This window comes from Canis lupus, chromosome 29 (assembly GCF_003254725.2).
Source record: "Canis lupus dingo isolate Sandy chromosome 29, ASM325472v2, whole genome shotgun sequence".
NCBI classification, from domain to species: domain Eukaryota; kingdom Metazoa; phylum Chordata; class Mammalia; order Carnivora; family Canidae; genus Canis; species Canis lupus.
In genome coordinates, this window is record NC_064271.1 from 16,547,867 (window position 1) to 16,565,744 (window position 17,878).

At 36.3% G+C, this 17,878-nt stretch overlaps 1 protein-coding gene across 8 annotated transcripts in view; it reads left to right on the forward strand.

Annotated features, from left to right (window-relative positions):
- SGK3 (serum/glucocorticoid regulated kinase family member 3) overlaps nucleotides 1–17,878 on the forward strand; it is a 180,987-nt gene that overhangs the window by 134,580 nt on the left and 28,529 nt on the right. For all 8 annotated transcript variants that reach the window (XM_049103851.1, XM_049103852.1, XM_049103850.1 and 5 more), the window contains 3 exons: nucleotides 3,204–3,291; nucleotides 8,578–8,627; nucleotides 11,175–11,232. In XM_049103851.1, the coding sequence (XP_048959808.1) occupies nucleotides 3,204–3,291; nucleotides 8,578–8,627; nucleotides 11,175–11,232 (196 nt within the window). The remainder of the gene's footprint in view (nucleotides 1–3,203; nucleotides 3,292–8,577; nucleotides 8,628–11,174; nucleotides 11,233–17,878) is intronic.

Sequence of the window (17,878 nt, forward strand, 5' to 3'; positions counted from 1 at the left end):
CTGCCTTTGGCCCAGGGCGTGATCCTGGAGACCCGGGATCAAATCCCACGTCAGGCTCCCGGTACATGGAGCCTGCTTCTCCCTCTGCCTGTGTCTCTGCCTCTCTCTCTCTCTCTCTCTCTCTGTGACTATCATAAATTTTAAAAAATTCCATATGGATTGAAAAAAAAAAAAGGCTTGAAAATGGTTTATAATTCAGACCAAATAAGTTTATTTTTAAAAACCTGTAGTGAAAATAATAAATGTAGTTCTAATGGTATGCAGAAGGATTACCAATTGCAACATTATTTGTAGCAGTGAAACTTGTATAGTAGAAAGTTGGAGGCCATCTACATATCCTAAAGCAAGGGAGTCATTGAGTGACATTTAGTGCATTCTTATCATACAACATCATACATTTATCATAAGTAACTGCTTACAAGGAATTTTTAATAACATGGGGAAATGTTTATGGTATAATTTTTTAGGTGAAAAACAGTAAAATAAAAATAACTTAAATACAGGATGGTCTTACAGTAGAGGAAGAAGATTGAAATAAAATACCACCGAGATAAGTAATAGTTGCCTCACTGTGGTAAGATTGAAGATCCTCACCCTCACCTTTAAAAAAGAATTTTTATTGAGATAAAATTCATATAAATATCATTCACCCTTTTAACTATTTTTAAAGTATTCAATTCAGTGGTATTTAATATAATTACATTGTTGTGCAGCCATCACAACTATCCCATTCTATTTCCCGAAGTCTAATCTAACATTAACATGACTCCAAAGTGACTACAGTTGACCCTTGAACAACATGGATTTGAACTGTGCAGGTCCACTTATGCATGGCTTATTTTTTGATAAATACAGTACTGTAAATGTGTTTTCTCTTTCTTAAGATTTTCTTAATAACATTTTATATTGTAAGAATGCAGTATATAATATGACACAAAATATGTGTTAATCAACTATTTATGTTATTGGTCAGGCTTCAGGCAAACAGTAGGCTGTTAGTAGTTAAATTTGGGGGGAATCAAAAGTTATACGTGGATTTTCAGCTACATGAGGCATTGGTGCCTCTAATCCCCACGTTGTTTAAGAGTCAACTGTATTTTTTAATTTCTCCCTTCTTCCAACCCTTGGCAACTACTAATCTACTTTTATGTCACTATGGATTTGCCTATTCTGGACATTTCATATAAGTGGAGTGTCCATATATGGGATGCCTGGGTGTCTTGGCGGTTGAGTGTCTGCCTTTGGCTCAGGGCGTGATCCTGGAGTCTTGGGATCAAGTCTTGCATTGGGCTTCCTGCATGGAGTCTGCTTCTCCCTCTGCCTATGTCTCTGCCTCTCTCTGTGTGTCTTTCATGAATAAATAAATACAATCTAAAAAATAAAAGTGGAGTCATATAATATGTGACCTTTTTAATTTGAGAACATTGTTTTTGAGGTCACCATGGAGGATCATGTACTTCCTTTTTAAGTCAGTACTTCCTTTTTAAGACTGAATAATATTCCTTTGTATGAATATGCTACATCTTCTTTGTCCATTCATCAGTTGGTTAACATTTGGGTTGTTTCTACTTTTTGGCTATTGTAAATAATGCTGCTGGGAACATTTGTTTTGAGTTTTTGTGTGAATATGTTTTTATTTTTCTTGGGTACATACCTAGGAATCGAATTGCTTAGTCATATGGAAATTCTATGTTGAACATTTTGAGGAACTGCCAGACTGTTTCCCACAGTGACTACACTATTTTATGTGCTTACCAGCCCCTACTGTTTTTTTGTTTTTTTAAATTTTTATTTATTTATGATAGTCACAGTGAGAGAGAGAGAGAGGCAGAGGCACAGGCAGAGGGAGAAGCAGGCTCCATGCACCGGGAGCCTGATGTGGGATTCGATCCCGGGTCTCCAGGATCACGCCCTGAGCCAAAGGCAGGCGCCAAACCGCTGCGCCACCCAGAGATCCCGCCCCTACTGTTTTTAAAAATTATTTTTCATCTCTCTGAAATTTTTACAATGAATGTATATTTTACTTAATTATTAAGAACAATCTGAGGAAGAGGTACCTCAAACACAGAGATTAAATCATCCCTCAGGATCATCATTAATGCCATCCTATCAGTGCATTCGTGCATTAAGTCTCCTCTTGTAGTTTAGTCCCATTTTTTTTTCCACTTCATCTTTGATCTTCATACACATCTCTTCATCCCTCCTGTTAATACTCATTTTAATATATTTGTTATATGTCCTTGGAATTTGTATTTTGGGTGTTGTTTCACATCTGTGAGTATTTAATAAATATACAAAAATGATACTGTGCTATACAGTGTTTTGTTTCTGGTTCTTTTTTTTTTTTAAGATTTTATTTATTTATTCATGAGAGACAGAGAGGCAGAGACATAGGCAGAGGGAGAAACAGGTTCCACGCAGGGAGCCTGATGTGGGACCCAATCCCGGGACTCCAGGATCATGCCCTGGGCTGAAGGCAGGTGCTAAACCGCTGAGCCACCTAGGCGTCCCTTGTTTTTGACTCTCGAGTGGAATTCTTTGTGGGCATCAACTGTAGCTTTCTTACTAATTTCTCTAGTGGTAGATGCCTATTTTGCTTCTAATTCAGTACTATAGAGAAAGTTGGAATGAGTATCTTAGTTATGGGTCTTTCACTGAACCCTACAGATAATTTTTTATCTGTATCTTTTATTAAATTTTTTTGTAGTTTATTAGTAGAACTGGAATTCGTAGGACTGGAATTTGTAGAATAGGAAAAACACATACACAGTTTCACCAAATGCTGGGAACATTTGTTTTGAGTTTTTGTGTGAATATGTTTTTATTTTTCTTGGGTACATAGAAAAGTTACCTCATTTTACATTCTTACTATATTCCTAACCAACTTCTGGTATTACCTTTCTGATTTTTCCAATTAATGAACATAAAGTGTATATCATTGATGTTTTAATTTGTATTTATTAGTTAAGCTAGACATCTTCCTAGGGTTTTTCTTTATGAACTGCCTTGTTTGTATCTTTGACCATTTGTCTGTTGGATTCCCTATTTTTAAAAAACTAATCAGCTTGTTCCTTATATAATATTATCGATGGATTGTATTGGCTTTCATGCTGTTAATGCTACTATGGTTATTTTCATTTTAAAATGGAGAAAAGCTATAGAAATGCTTTCAAAGTCATAATAAAGTTAATTTTTGTTTTTAGTCCAGACGTCAGAGCATTTCTTCAAATGGACAGTCCAAAACATCAGTCAGATCCATCTGAAGATGAGGATGAAAGAAGTACTCAGAAGGTAGTAGGAGGGATTATATTTTTTAACAGAAAAACTACTATTCCCCAAAGATGAAATTACTGGCAACTTTAGGGCAACATTTACTTAAAATGATGTAATTTCATCCATTATAAATTTTCTACTCTCTAGAATACATAAAGACAAATGTGTACACCTCTTACTAATTACTGTTTCTTTCAAAATTTATAAATGAGTACTTTTATGATAAAAAGTAAGATATGTTAGTATTTAGTAGGAAGAGTAGTAGAAAGTTTAGTTAGTAGAAAGTTTTGAAAATTGATATATTACTTCCTTATCACTAATCAGACCACTAATTTTTAACATTTTAGTAATTTTCTTTCTATTCTTCTCTTAATATATAAGGATTTTTAAGTTACCTGATTTTAATTGTATAGCATATATAATTATATATTCTACTCTCTTCACTTTACATCTTAATTTTTTGTCATTATGTATCTTCATAATCATTAACATACTTAAACTATTATTTTGAATTTTGGCCAGCAGGAAAGGCCTTTTCAACCAGAATGTTAATTTAATACTTCTTCCTCTACATAGCCAGGTTTTTTGGTGCAGAACAGTCAATACACATCTGCCAGTTGGCATCAACTGTTTTATTCCTATAGGTATACACGCATAATCAGTATGTGTTCCAAATCAAGAATAGGATATTCTTATTTTTTTAAATCAATTATAATAACATAAATAAATATAATAAGCTGTGGCTTATTATAAAGATGTTTTTAGCATTTACTTTAGAAATGTTAAATGTGAGAAAGATAAATTGCAATAACTTAACCCAGATAATTATTATTTAGCGATTAAAATTATAATGAAAAATGTAAATAAACATGGGTAACATCTTTATAATTAAAAAGTGATGAAAACTAGATATAAATGTTTGGTTAATATATACATGAAAATCAGAGGTGTTAGGTTGAAGTGTATTTTTGTCTTTATAATGTCTTATTTTGTCATGGTTCTGTTTTTGTGATTTAAAGATAATATGAATCAGAATATTATGTCCCACAGCTAAAATCTTTATTTGGAGAATAGACCTATTCCTTTTTTGTAGCTACTATAAAGTAGTAATTTTCCTTCTCTGATATCATAAGAGGGTTTTCAGTAGAAAACTGATATATCTGATATATATAACTGATATAAACTGATATAAACTGATATATATATCGTTTCCATTTGTGACATGATTGATCCATAAAAGAATATTTTAATTTTATATCTGTGCGACTTGTCAAAAGAGAAACAAACTGGGACAGAATTCATAATAAATAAGGCATAAAAAGGAAAAACATTTGTGTAAAAATATCACACAAATGGATTTTTGAAAAAAAAGAATATTTAAGACCCCAGTAGGTTAAAGAAAAGGAGCATGAAGAAATACTGTTAGTGAACAGATGGGAGAATGTTCAACCTCAATGCCAATAGCAAGTGAAATTTGTACAAAAGAGATTTTTTTCTGACAAATTAACAAAAATTTAAGTAGATAAAATACTTTAGGACTGATAAGGGTTAAAGCACAGTAGGCACCCTCGGGTTTTCCTGGCATTGCTGTAATTTTATGCAACTCTTTTGGAAAGCAATTTGGCAATGTGTACCAAACATGAAAATATTCAAGTCATTTAGGAGTTGATGCAAATGAAATAATTCTTCACACAGGGGAAAAAAAAAAGATACTCATTTTAGTACAGTTTATATGAAAAATTAGAAACAGTTTAAATATTCATCAATCAAATAGTGTTTGTCCCCATATATTGTGTATCCTGAGATATTAATATTTTAAGTTTTGACATACTGTTACCTGAAATTAGTGTATAAAATTTTATATGCATATTTTCACAGTATGATACCAGTTTTTTATTTTTTTTTTTTTTTTTTTTTTTTTTTTTTTTTTTTTTTTTTTTTTTGATACCAGTTTTTTAAAGTTACACAAAGACTATATGAAATTGCTGTAATATTTGCAAAAATCATCTGTTAATAAGGTTACAGATTTTTTATTTATTTTTATTTATTTATTTTTTTGGTTACAGATTTTTTAAAAGCATTTTCTTCTTGGTACTTTCCATGTTTTCCAACTATGAGAATATATTTTTCATTGAAAAAGATGAAATTATTAAAAAATATGTTAAAGAATAAAATGTATGTAACCCTGATTTTCCATATTTTGCTTGCTAATCATATTGAGAGTATATAGGCTTAGGTCATTTGAAAAATATCTTGCCTTGCCATAGGAGACAGCTGGTTTTGAAGAAAGAACCAGACTAATGAGAACTTCCCGAATTCTGGTTCCTGTTCTCTGCTGATTTTGGCCTTAGATCTGAATTTTATTTCCTGTCTCTTTTTTCATCCATAAAACCTGAAACTTGGACTAGGACCTCTTGCAGTTTTAAGATATGGATGAAAAGAATCTCTTCAGAAAAGAGAAAGAGCTGTGTTTTGCCTTACAGCTATAACTATTTTTTAAAATTATTTTAAGATTTATTTATTTGAGAGAGAGTGCATGTGAGAGAGAGGCAGAGGGAGAGAATCCCCACTGAGTGCAGAGCCCAACCAATGGCTCCATCTCAAGACCTATGAGATCATGGGGATCCCTGGGTGGCTCAGCGGTTTAGCGCCTGCCTTTGGCCCAGGGCGCGATCCTGGAGTCCCAGGATTGAGTCCCATGTCACGCTCCTGGCATGGAGCCTGCTTCTCCCTCCTCCTGTGTCTCTGCCTCTCTCTCTCTCTCTCTATGTCTATCATAAATAAATCTTAAGAAAAAAAAGACCTATGAGATCATGACCTGACACATAACCGACTAAGCCACCCAGGCACCCTGCTGTAGCTATTTATTAAGGACTTCTAAGTGGATAACTAAATTAATAGCCAGAAAATACCTTTGAGGGCATCTAGATGTTTCAACTTTTTTAGAGAGAGAAAGCAGCCAAAACAAATCAGGAAACTTATGCTTTTGTTAGTGTTCACTGTTAATAAATTATATCTCGCCCTCAGTTTACTATTTAGATGTAATTTTTAAAAATAGAGTAAAAGGTTATCTAATTATATCTCCCAATAATTTCCATTATCATTTCAGAAATGTGCTCTATTAGGAAAATCATTGCTATGTATTGAAATCTTCCTACATAATGGTGTGATTTAGGGCACAAGTTGTCCTATTGTTAAATCCATGCTTACTGAATCCTCTTCCTTCATTTATATAAAAAAGTTAGTTAGTTGCATGGAAAAGTGATCCAGTTTTGAGAGGCCTAGGTGGCTTAGTCAGTTGAACAACTGGCTCTTAGTTTTGGCTCAGGTCATGATCTCGAGTCGTGGGATGGCCCTCCATGGGGCTCCCCACTCAGTGGAGAGTCTGCTTGAAGATTCTGTCCCTCTGCCCCTGCCTCTGCTCACTCTCTCGTCCCTTCCCTCTCTCTCTGAAATAAATCTTTAAAAAAAGAGAAAAAGTAATCCGTAAGTTTTCTGCACATTCATTAAAAGATAAACGTATCAGAATTGTAACTTAGTTTGCTTATTTTATCAGATTCTCTGGAACACTATAATATATAAACAGAAAAGATTATTCCATGTTAAAATTATGGCACAACAAGATAAATCTAATTTCATGAACCAGATTTTTAACATATTTTTTTTGTCTTGTGGTAGATTGTATGGTTCTCTCTATTTCTGTCTTCTGGGGACTGAAAATGTATTACTTGAAAGTTTTTTGTGTAAAGATATTGATTGGTAGGAAATTTGTAAGTAAGAAGCTGGTGCCAGTATTGTTATTTATAAGAAATGTATTATTATACTTAGGAATTTTTGCCCTTTATTTTTAAAAGTAGTTTGTATTTTAGAGGTTGTCTATAAGTTTCAAATGAATTTAAATGGAAATATATATATATCTCTAAGAAGAAATTGCTTAGATAAAATTTTTTGGTTCTGATTAACCTAAAGAAAAAAATTCTTTAAAGCTTATTTTATATCTATAATTTATATGAAATGTAATTATATAGAGCTGTAGTAAAAGTATGCATATTTGGGATATCTATAACTATTTTAATTCTCTGTATGCATAAAGAATTTCAAAGGGAATTTATGTGAAGCAATTTACTTACACTTGGCTTTGCAAAAAGTGCTCACATTAATAGGATCACTAGATTAATCTTATGGGACTTGGGGTTAAATTTCTAGCTAATTAGTGAGCTAGAATCTATTTTAGGTTAAATTGCTTTTTGGCATAGTAGGTAAGTAAAGATTTGCTTCTAAATTAGTATTAGGGATCAAATTTACCATATTAATTATTGTAAAGGGAAAAGGCTATCTAAAATTTTTATTTGGGGCACCTGGGTGGCTCACTCAATTAAGTGTCTGCCTTTTGCTCAAGTCATGATCCCAGGGTCCTGGGATCGAGCCCCACGTTGGGTTCCCTATTCAGCGGGAAGCATGCTTCTCCCCCTCCCCTTGCTTGTGTTCTCTCTCTTTCTCTGTCAGATAAATAAAATCTTTAAAATAAAACAAAACAAAATAAAATTTTTATTTACCTACAGTGGTAGAATTGAAAGAAAAGCTCTCTTGTCTACATATATTTGATTTATTTTTTTTTTAATTTTTATTTATTTATGATAGTCACAGAGAGAGAGAGAGAGAGAGAGAGAGAGGCAGAGACACAGGCAGAGGGAGAAGCAGGCTCCATGCACCGGGAGCCTGACGTGGGATTCGATCCCAGGTCTCCAGGATCGCGCCCTGGGCCAAAGGCAGGCGCTAAACCACTGCGCCACCCAGGGATCCCCATATATTTGATTTAGAAATAAGTCTGTCTCCTATAATTCAGTCAAGCATTTGCAGTCTTCAACATCATAGTATCATTTGCATATCATAAAATTAATAAGCAATTATTTGAAAATTTTGAAAAAAAAGACAGCCATTTACCAGCTTTTTAAATGTAGAAATGATCCTTCATAAATTGTGGTTTCTACAGCCACTTGTCCAAGGACCTTTCCCCAGTTTACTTCATTCATTTGACAACTTTGAGCTTCATTTCTGCCATATTTTTTCCTTAAAACTGCTCTTGAAATTTATCATAAAAATGAGTATGTTTATATTGATTGTATGTTTCCAAATAACTTTCTGCATTTATTAAGAATTAGGACTTCAGGTTTCTTTAATATGAAAATACATCCAATATCTGTGGTAGAATTATGTATATTTTATTTTCAGAAACATTCATTGACTGTTAATCTTTGAAGCTCCAATAAGAGTGTTACTGTTTTTTTTCCCCCATCCCAATAGCTACACTCTACCTCACAGAACATCAACCTGGGACCATCTGGAAATCCTCAGTAAGTTTGTTTCAGACATCCCCTAATTGAATTCTAGGAAGACCTTTTTTGTGACTATGCAAATATACACCAGTTTAATTACACCGGTTTAACTAGAATCCTATAAAATATAAGAACCACAGTTACACTGAATATAGTACTATCACATGCTTGCGTATTTTATTGCTCTAGCTTTGCATTACTGTAATAGAGCTCTGAGGAGTTTTTAAATCCATAATTTATTATCAGGTTTTACTGTTCTGCCTTTGTTATTTTTATGGTGTGTGTGTGTGTGTGTGTGTGTGTAACCAGGAGACCATATTTCTCGGGAGATCTTAAGTCCTGAGAGGTACTCTGACAAAAGTATCCATGCAGACCTAACAGATATTCTCTCTGGTGCTCAGTGTTATTGGTGAAACCCTAAGTGTCAGCCAGCTTGTTCTAGAGGAGTTGTGATGGACATGCTTAGCATCTTAAAGGCTGTTAAACTTGCTCTGACCAGTTCCTCCCACAGTCCCATATTTGAGCACAGGGAAGACAGTTTGAGGAACAGCAGAAATGGCAAATATAGACTCCATCTTGAGTGTCAACTCCCGCAGTTCATTAGAAGTGAATGCCTAGACTACAAATACAAAGGATTCCAAGGCCACTTCTTGACTCAGTTTGAGGAGTGCCCTGACAGATTAGTGGTATCTGCCGTGGAGAAGAAGTATAGGGTTGCTGTCCTTATGTATAATTATTCTTTTTCAGGTTCATTGGACTCATTCTGAAGTAGTCTATCTTTTATCCCAGGACATTATGTTTCCCTCACTCCTTTGGTCCACTTAGTGAGTAGACAGTTGAGAAATGGCTCAGGGATTGGGTCCTAGGAGACTACAACATTGCAGTAAGGTAGAAAAACTGGGAATGCAATGTCACAAAATTAGTTGAAGGAAAGTGTGTCAAGGGAGGAGTAATTAACTCCGTTAATGTTGCTGGTAAAGCAGATAATTGTTGAGAATTGACCACCGGATTTGACCTTTGTGAGCCATTTTAGTGGTGTGGTGGGTACAGACCCTGATAAGAAAGAGTTCAAGAGAGACCTAGAGGAGAGGACAGCAGGAATAGATAAAGAATTAAATCTCTTACTTGAGGAGTTCTGCTGCAAAGGAAAGCACAGAAATGGGGTGGTAGCTGAAAGGGAAGGTTTGGTCTTGAGCATGATTTTCTGTTGTCATACACTAAGTTGGTCAGGCAGCACAGAAACAGAAACTTGCTTTCACTTAGTTCATCACTGACAGTTAACAGTGGGACCTTGAGTATTGCCTCAGTTAGCCTATTTACTATGTTTGAGGAATTTGCAAGATTTTTTGCTGTTACATTTATTTAAAAAAAATATTTAAGTGTCTCAGCATATCATTCAGGAGCAAAATAACTAGTCCAAAGAGCAGATTCTTGAAGAAGAAAAACACCTGAGCTTAGTTAAGTATTTATCTCCCTAATCTTTACCTGTTATTATTTAACCTAGACCTTGTGTTACTCTCATGTTTGAATTGACTTTATTTTGATAATGAATTAAAGTAGATTTAAAGTCTAGGGGCACCTGGGTGGCTCAGTCCAGTTGAGCATCTGCCGTCAGCTCAGGTTATGATCTCAGAGTTCTGGGATTGAGCCCCACATCGGCTTCCAGCTCAACAGGGAGTCTTGCTTCTCCCTCTCTCTGCCTCTCCCTCCCTCTTGTTGCATGCTCTCGTGTGTGCACATGTGCGCGCGCTCTCTCTCTCTTTCTCTCTCTCTCAAATAAATAATCAATCCTTTTTAAAAAATTAAAGGAAATTTAAAATCTAAATGGAGTCGTTCTCCTCTTCTTAGTCCAACTTAGGATTCAGTCTGTGTTGAAGGAAACAGCTCTTCTGTCTGTTTAGGCTCTGCTTTCTGCTGCAATGTGCTTTTGCCTACCTATAGCCAATGTCATTTTTACCTGACAGGTTAATATAAATAAAAGGACAAAACTAGTGTTCCCTCTGGTTTCTCTACTGGATTTTCTGCATTACCATGTATGAGAATAAGCAGAGAGGTCTTTTATCTGTAATGTACAGTAAGTGATGTATACATGTCAGAAGAATTGCCAGACGAGGCAGTCCTTGAAATATATTACTAATTTATATAATTATTCAGTGTCCTTATTAACAACATTGGTGAGTTTATGGTTAATAAAATTGATTTAAATAGAAACTATTTTGAGTTCAAAACAATATACAGGCATAGATACATCCTTTTCCCCAAAGAGACTATTATTAAAATCCCTCTTAAGCAGAACTTAACAAGACTTAAATAAAGTTAAAAAAAAAAAAAGACTTAAATAAACTTATAAAATGTCTTATCAGAAAGTAGATGTTACTACTATTCATTATTAATCTATTTTATATTCAGAATGAGTTACTACCAGTGTGGAAGCTGGAGTCATCATGCTGAAATGCCTTGTGCTCAGCATTTACTTAGTAAAGAGTAGGTGCTAAGTAATGTTTAAAAGTTGACATCTTTCCAATTTCTAGGAAGCTAAATCTTGTCATTGTCCATTTATTTCAGTGCTAAACCAACAGACTTTGATTTCCTGAAAGTTATTGGAAAAGGCAGCTTTGGCAAGGTAAGAGTGTTTTTAATTTGTCATTCAGTAAATAAGTACCTAAGAAATGCATGCCTTATGTATTCCAGGCTTCAGGACTTGTTGGTATGCAGGGTATGGAGTTACAATGGTTTTCTCTATCTTTGAAATACGTAGGGAGATAAGGCATCTACTCCAATTTTTTTTTTTAATTTTTTTTCTTAAATTTTTATTTATTTGTGATAGTCACAGAGAGAGAGAGAGAATGAGGCAGAGACACAGGCAGAGGGAGAAGCAGGCTCCATGCACCGGGAGCCCGACGTGGGATTCGATCCCGGGTCTCCAGGATCGCGCCCTGGGCCAAAGGCAGGCGCCAAACCGCTGCGCCACCCAGGGATCCCTCTACTCCAATTTTAACATAAAATTCATTTGTTCAAGTATTTCTTGAGCCCCTCCGATGTGCCAAGCAGAATACTGGGTTCTGGTTAGTTAGAGAGTATTGAACAAAAATTATATAGTTACTGGAACACCTGGATGGCTCAGTGGTTGAGCATCTGCCTTCAGCTCAGGCCATGATCCCGGGATCCGGGATCAGGTCCTGCATTAGGCTCCATGTGGGGGGCTGCTTCTCCCTCTGCCTATGTCTCTGCTTCTCTCTCTCTCTCTCTCTCTCTCTCTCTCTCCCTCTCTCCCTCTCTGTCTCTCATGAACAAATAAATCTTAAAAATAAAATTTAAAAAATTTTTAAAATGACATAGTTACTACCTTTGTGGTGCTTGTAACCTAGTAGAGAAAATAGCCAATTAAAAATATGCAGTCAAGGATAGCCCGGGTGGCTCAGTGGTTTAGTGCCACCTTCAGCCCAGGGCTTGATCCTGGAGACCCGGGATTGGGTCCCGCGTCGAGCTTCCTGCATGGAGCCTGTTTCTCCCTCTGCTTGTGTCTCTGCCTCTCTCTCTGTCTCTGTCTCTCATGAATAAATAAAAATAAAATCTTAAAAAACAAAAAACGCAGTCAGGGATGCCTGGGTGGCTCAGTGGTTGAGCACCTGCCTTTGGCGCATGGCATGATCCTGGAGTCCCAGGATCGAGTCCCACATCTGGCTCCCTGCAAGGAGCCTGCTTCTCCCTCTGCCTATGTCTCCGCCTCTCCCTCTCTTTCTCTGTGTCTTTCATGAATAAATAAATAAAATCTTTAAAAAAAATGCAGTCAGCACTTGATGGGATGAGCACTGGGTGTTATATGTTATATGTTCCCATATATATATGTTATATATATATGTTATATGTTATATATATATTATATAATCCAACTCCAATAAAAAATATATAATAAAAAATATGCAATCAATTAAATAATTAAAAGCAGTAATGGGGATTGTGATATAAATAAAGAATAACGTGAAGTGATGGAGGACAGTAGGCAAGTGGTGGTGAAATTCCTCTTCAGATGGGTGTCCAAGGATGGCTTCTTTAAAGAGGTGCTGTTTAAGCTGAAGCTGGAAAAAAAAAAATAAGCAGCTCTGAAAATAACAGTTGGGGAAAGAAAGGGATATGTGAAAACCCTGCTGTTCCTCATACAGTGAGTATCAGATGAATCCTATAATTTGATCATGTGGCCAAACCAGGGAAGGAGAATCTGCTTTAAGGCCAAAAGCATCATAGATGGAGTTACCAGAATCATCAGATAGATTTAAGTGATTTTTTGCATTACACTTCAATCTGTAGTGAAAATAAATATGCATGTGTTTAATTATAGTTTGCTGCATTCCTAGCTTTGGGTATCTCTAGTTTGTTTTCTGAGTTCCCTGGATACCAGAAACTGTGACCATACATTTAAATCCACGTGTGTTAATTCAGCACACATATATTGGCCACCCACTACATGCTGGACATTGTACTAGTACAGCAACAGAAGGTTAGAGAGGGATACTGCACTCAAAATGCTCAGTTTGTTGGGATGTTAGAGATAATCTGTCATTAAAAACAAAAAGTATTATGGGGGGGCACCTGGGTGCCTCAGTAGTTGAGCGTCTGCCTTTGATTCAGGTCATGATCCCAGGGTCCTCAGATCGAGTCCCACATCAGGCTCCCTGGAGGAAGCCTGCTTGTCCCTCTACCTATGTCTCTGCCTCTCTCTCTCTCTCTCTCTCTCTGTGTCCCTCATGAATAAAATCTTAAAAAAAAAAAAAAGTACTATCTTTTGGAAACTTCATGTTTAGATCTAGAGTCTACCAGAAATTGGTTCCTGGGTCTACTATGAAGTTGCAGGGTGTCACAGTTCATTTTTTCCCCTATTGATATCCAACTGATCCCACACAATTTATTGAAAAGACAGATCTTTTCCCACTGATCTGTAGGGTGACCTGCATCATTTATCCATTGTCCATATATGCATGGATCTGCTTCTAGATTTTATGTTTTATATTTCTGTTTCAAGATTGTACATTTTGTTCCATTGTTCTACTGGACTGCAAAATAGCTTGATATCCAACAAAACAAGTCCTCCCTCTTTGTTCTTCAAGAGTCTTAGCCCTCTGCATATCTTTTTAAGTTTTAGAATTAGCATGCTAATTTCCACAAAATTCAGCTGGATTTTTTTTTTAAAGATTTTATTTATTCATGAGATACACAGAGAGAGGCAGATACATAGGCAGAGGGAGAAGCAGGTTCCCCACAGGGAGCTCCATACAGGACTCAATGCCAGGACCCCTTCAGCCCTGTGCTGAAGGCAGATGCTCAACCACTGAGCCACCCAGGTGTCCCTCGGCTGGATTTTGATTGGGATTGCATTGAACTGCAGATCAATTTGGAAAGAGTTGTTACTTTTATATCACTGAGTCTTCTGTGACCATGGATATTTTTTTAATTTAGTTCATCTTTAATTTTTCTCAGTACTGTTTTATTGTCCTATATAGAGTTTTTACACATCTTTAATTAGATTTATTCCTGTGTGTTTCATTTTTTTATGCTGTTGAAAACTGGTGATAATTATTGAAGCTAAATATATGCAATTACGTGCGTGACACATTGGTTCTACTTCTACCCATATATATATCCAACAGAAATACGTGCACATATGCAATAATTCATAAACAATCTAAATGTCTGTCAATTAAGGAATGGATTAAACTGTATAATGCGTTTTTCACAGAACTAGAGGAAATAATCTTTTTTTTCTTTTTTTTTATTGGTGTTCAATTTACCAACATACAGAGTAACCCCCAGTACCCGTCATCCACTCACTCCCACCCCCTGCCCTCCTCCCCTTCTACCACCCCTAGTTCGTTTCCCAGAGTTAGGAGTCTTTACATTCTGTCTCCCTTTCTGATATTTCCCACACATTTCTTCTCCCTTCCCTTATATTCCCTTTCACTATTATTTATATTCCCCAAATGAATGAAAACATATAATGTTTGTCCTTCTCCGACTGACTTACTTCACTCAGCATAATACCCTCCAGTTCCATCCACGTTGAAGCAAATGGTGGGTATTTGTCGTTTCTAATGACTGAGTAATAGTCCATTGTATACATAAACCACATCTTCTTTATCCACTCATCTTTCGATGGACACCAGGGCTCCTTCCACAGTTTGGCTATTGTGGTCATTGCTGCTAGAAACATCGGGGTGCAGGTGTCCCTGCGTTTCATTGCATCTGTATCTTTGGGGTAAATCCCAAACAGTGCAATTGCTGGGTCGTAGGGCAGGTCTATTTTTAACTCTTTGAGGAACCTCCACACAGTTTTCCAGAGTGGCTGCACCAGTTCACATTCCCACCAACAGTGTAAGAGGGTTCCCTTTTCTCCGCATCCTCTCCAACATTTGTGGTTTCCTGCCTTGTTAATTTTCCCCATTCTCACTGGTGTGAGGTGGTATCTCATTGTGGTTTTGATTTGTATTTCCCTGATGGCAAGTGATGCAGAGCATTTTCTCATGTGCATGTTGGCCATGTCTCTGTCTTCCTCTGTGAGATTTCTCTTCATGTCTTTTGCCCATTTCATGAGTGGATTGTTTGTTTCTTTGGTGTTGAGTTTAATAAGTTCTTTATAGATCTTGGAAACTAGCCCTTTATCTGATATGTCATTTGCAAATATCTTCTCCCATTCTGTAGGTTGTCTTTTAGTTTTGTTGACTGTATCCTTTGCTGTGCAAAAGCTTCTTATCTTGATGAAGTCCCAATAGTTCATTTTTGCTTTTGTTTCTTTTGCCTTCGAGGATGTATCTTGCAAGAAGTTACTGTGGCTGAGTTCAAAAAGGGTGTTGCCTGTGTTCTCCTCTAGGATTTTGATGGAATCTTGTCTCACATTTAGATCTTTCATCCATTTTGAGTTTATCTTTGTGTATGGTGAAAGAGAGTGGTCTAGTTTCATTCTTCTGCATGTGGATGTCCAATTTTCCCAGCACCATTTATTGAAGAGACTGTCTTTCTTCCAATGGATAGTCTTTCCTCCTTTATCAAATATTAGTAGACCATAAAGTTCAGGGTCCACTTCTGGGTTCTCTATTCTGTTCCATTGATCTATGTGTCTGTTTTTGTGCCAGTACCACACTGTCTTGATGACCACAGCTTTGTAGTACAACCTGAAATCTGGCATTGTGATGCCCCCAGATATGGTTTTCTTTTTTAAAATTCCCCTGGCTATTTGGGGTCTTTTCTGATTCCACACAAATCTTAAAATAATTTGTTCTAACTCTCTGAAGAAAGTCCATGGTATTTTGATAGGGATTGCATTAAATGTGTAAATTACCCTGGGTAACATTGACATTTTCACAATATTAATTCTGCCAATCCATGAGCATGGAACATTTTTCCATCTCTTTGTGTCTTCCTCAATTTCTTTCAGAAGTGTTCTATAGTTTTTAGGGTATAGATCCTTTACCTCTTTGGTTAGGTTTATTCCTAGGTATCTTATGCTTTTGGGTGCAATTGTAAATGGGATTGACTCCTTAATTTCTCTTTCTTCAGTCTCATTGTTAGTGTATAGAAATGCCACTGATTTCTGGGCATTGATTTTGTATCCTGCCATGCTACCAAATTGCTGTATGAGTTCTAGCAATCTTGGGGTGGAAACTTTTGGGTTTTCTATGTAGAGTATCATGTCATCGGCGAAGAGGGAGAGTTTGACTTCTTCTTTGCCAATTTGAATGCCTTTAATGTCTTTTTGTTGTCTGATTGCTGAGGCTAGGACTTCCAGTACTATGTTGAATAGCAGTGGTGAGAGTCGACATCCCTGTCTTGTTCCTGATCTTAGGGGAAAGGCTCCCAGTGCTTCCCCATTGAGAATGATATTTGCTGTGGGCTTTTCGTAGATGGCTTTTAAGATGTTGAGGAATGTTCCCTCTATCCCTACACTCTGAAGAGTTTTGATCAGAAATGGATGCTGTATTTTGTCAAATGCTTTCTCTGCATCTAATGAGAGGATCATATGTTTCTTGGTTTTTCTCTTGCTGATATGATGAATCACATTGATTGTTTTACGGGTGTTGAACCAGCTTTGTGTCCCAGGGATAAATCCTACTTGGTCATGGTGAATAATTTTCTTAATGTACTGTTGGATCCTATTGGCCAGTATCTTGTTGAGAATTTTTGCATCCATGTTCATCAAGGATATTGGTCTGTAATTCTCCTTTTTTGGTTGGGTCTTTGTCTGGTTTTGGAATTAAAGTGATGCTGGCCTCAGAGAACGAACTTGGAAGTACTCCATCTCTTTCTATCTTTCCAAACAGCTTTAGGAGAATAGGTATGGTTTCTTCTTTAAACCTTTGATAGAATTCCCCTGGGAAGCCATCTGGCCCTGGACTCTTGTGTCTTGGGAGGTTTTGGATGACTGCTTCAATTTCCTCCCTGGTTATTGGCCTGTTTAGATTTTCTATTTCTTCCTGTTCCAGTTTTGGTAGTTTGTGGCTTTCCAGGAATGCGTCCATTTCTTCTAGATTGCCTAATTTATTGGCGTATAGCTGTTCATAATATGTTTTTACAATCGTTTGTATTTCCTTGGTGTTGGTAGTGATCTCTCCTTTCTCATTCATGATTTTATTAATTTGAGTCTTCTCTCTCTTCTTTTTAATAAGGCTGGCTAATGGTTTATCTATCTTATTAATTCTTTCAAAGAACCAACTCCTGGTTCTGTTAATCTGTTCCACAGTTCTTCTGGTCTCGATTTCGTTGAGTTCTGCTCGAATCTTTATTAACTCTCTTCTTGTCCTGGGTGTAGGATCTATTTGCTGTTTTTTCTCTAGCTCCTTTATGTGTAAGGTTAGCTTTTGTATTTGAGTTCTTTCCAGTTTTTGAATGGATGCTTGTATTGCGATGTATTTCCCCCTTAGGACTGCTTTTGCTGCATCCCAAAGAGTTTGAACAGTTGTATCTTCATTCTCATTAGTTTCCATGAATGTTTTTAATTCTTCCTTAATTTCCTGGTTGACCCTTTTATCTTTTAGCAGGATGGTCCTTAACCTCCACGTGTTTGAGGTCCTTCCAAACTTCTTGTTGTGATTTAGTTCTAATTTCAAGGCATTATGGTCTGAGAATATGCAGGGGACGATCCCAATCTTTTGGTATCGGTTCACACCCGATTTGTGACCCAGTATGTGGTCTATTCTGGAGAAAGTTCCATGTGCACTTGAGAAGAATGTGTATTCAGTTGAGTTTGGATGTAAAGTTCTGTAAATATCTGTGAAATCCAT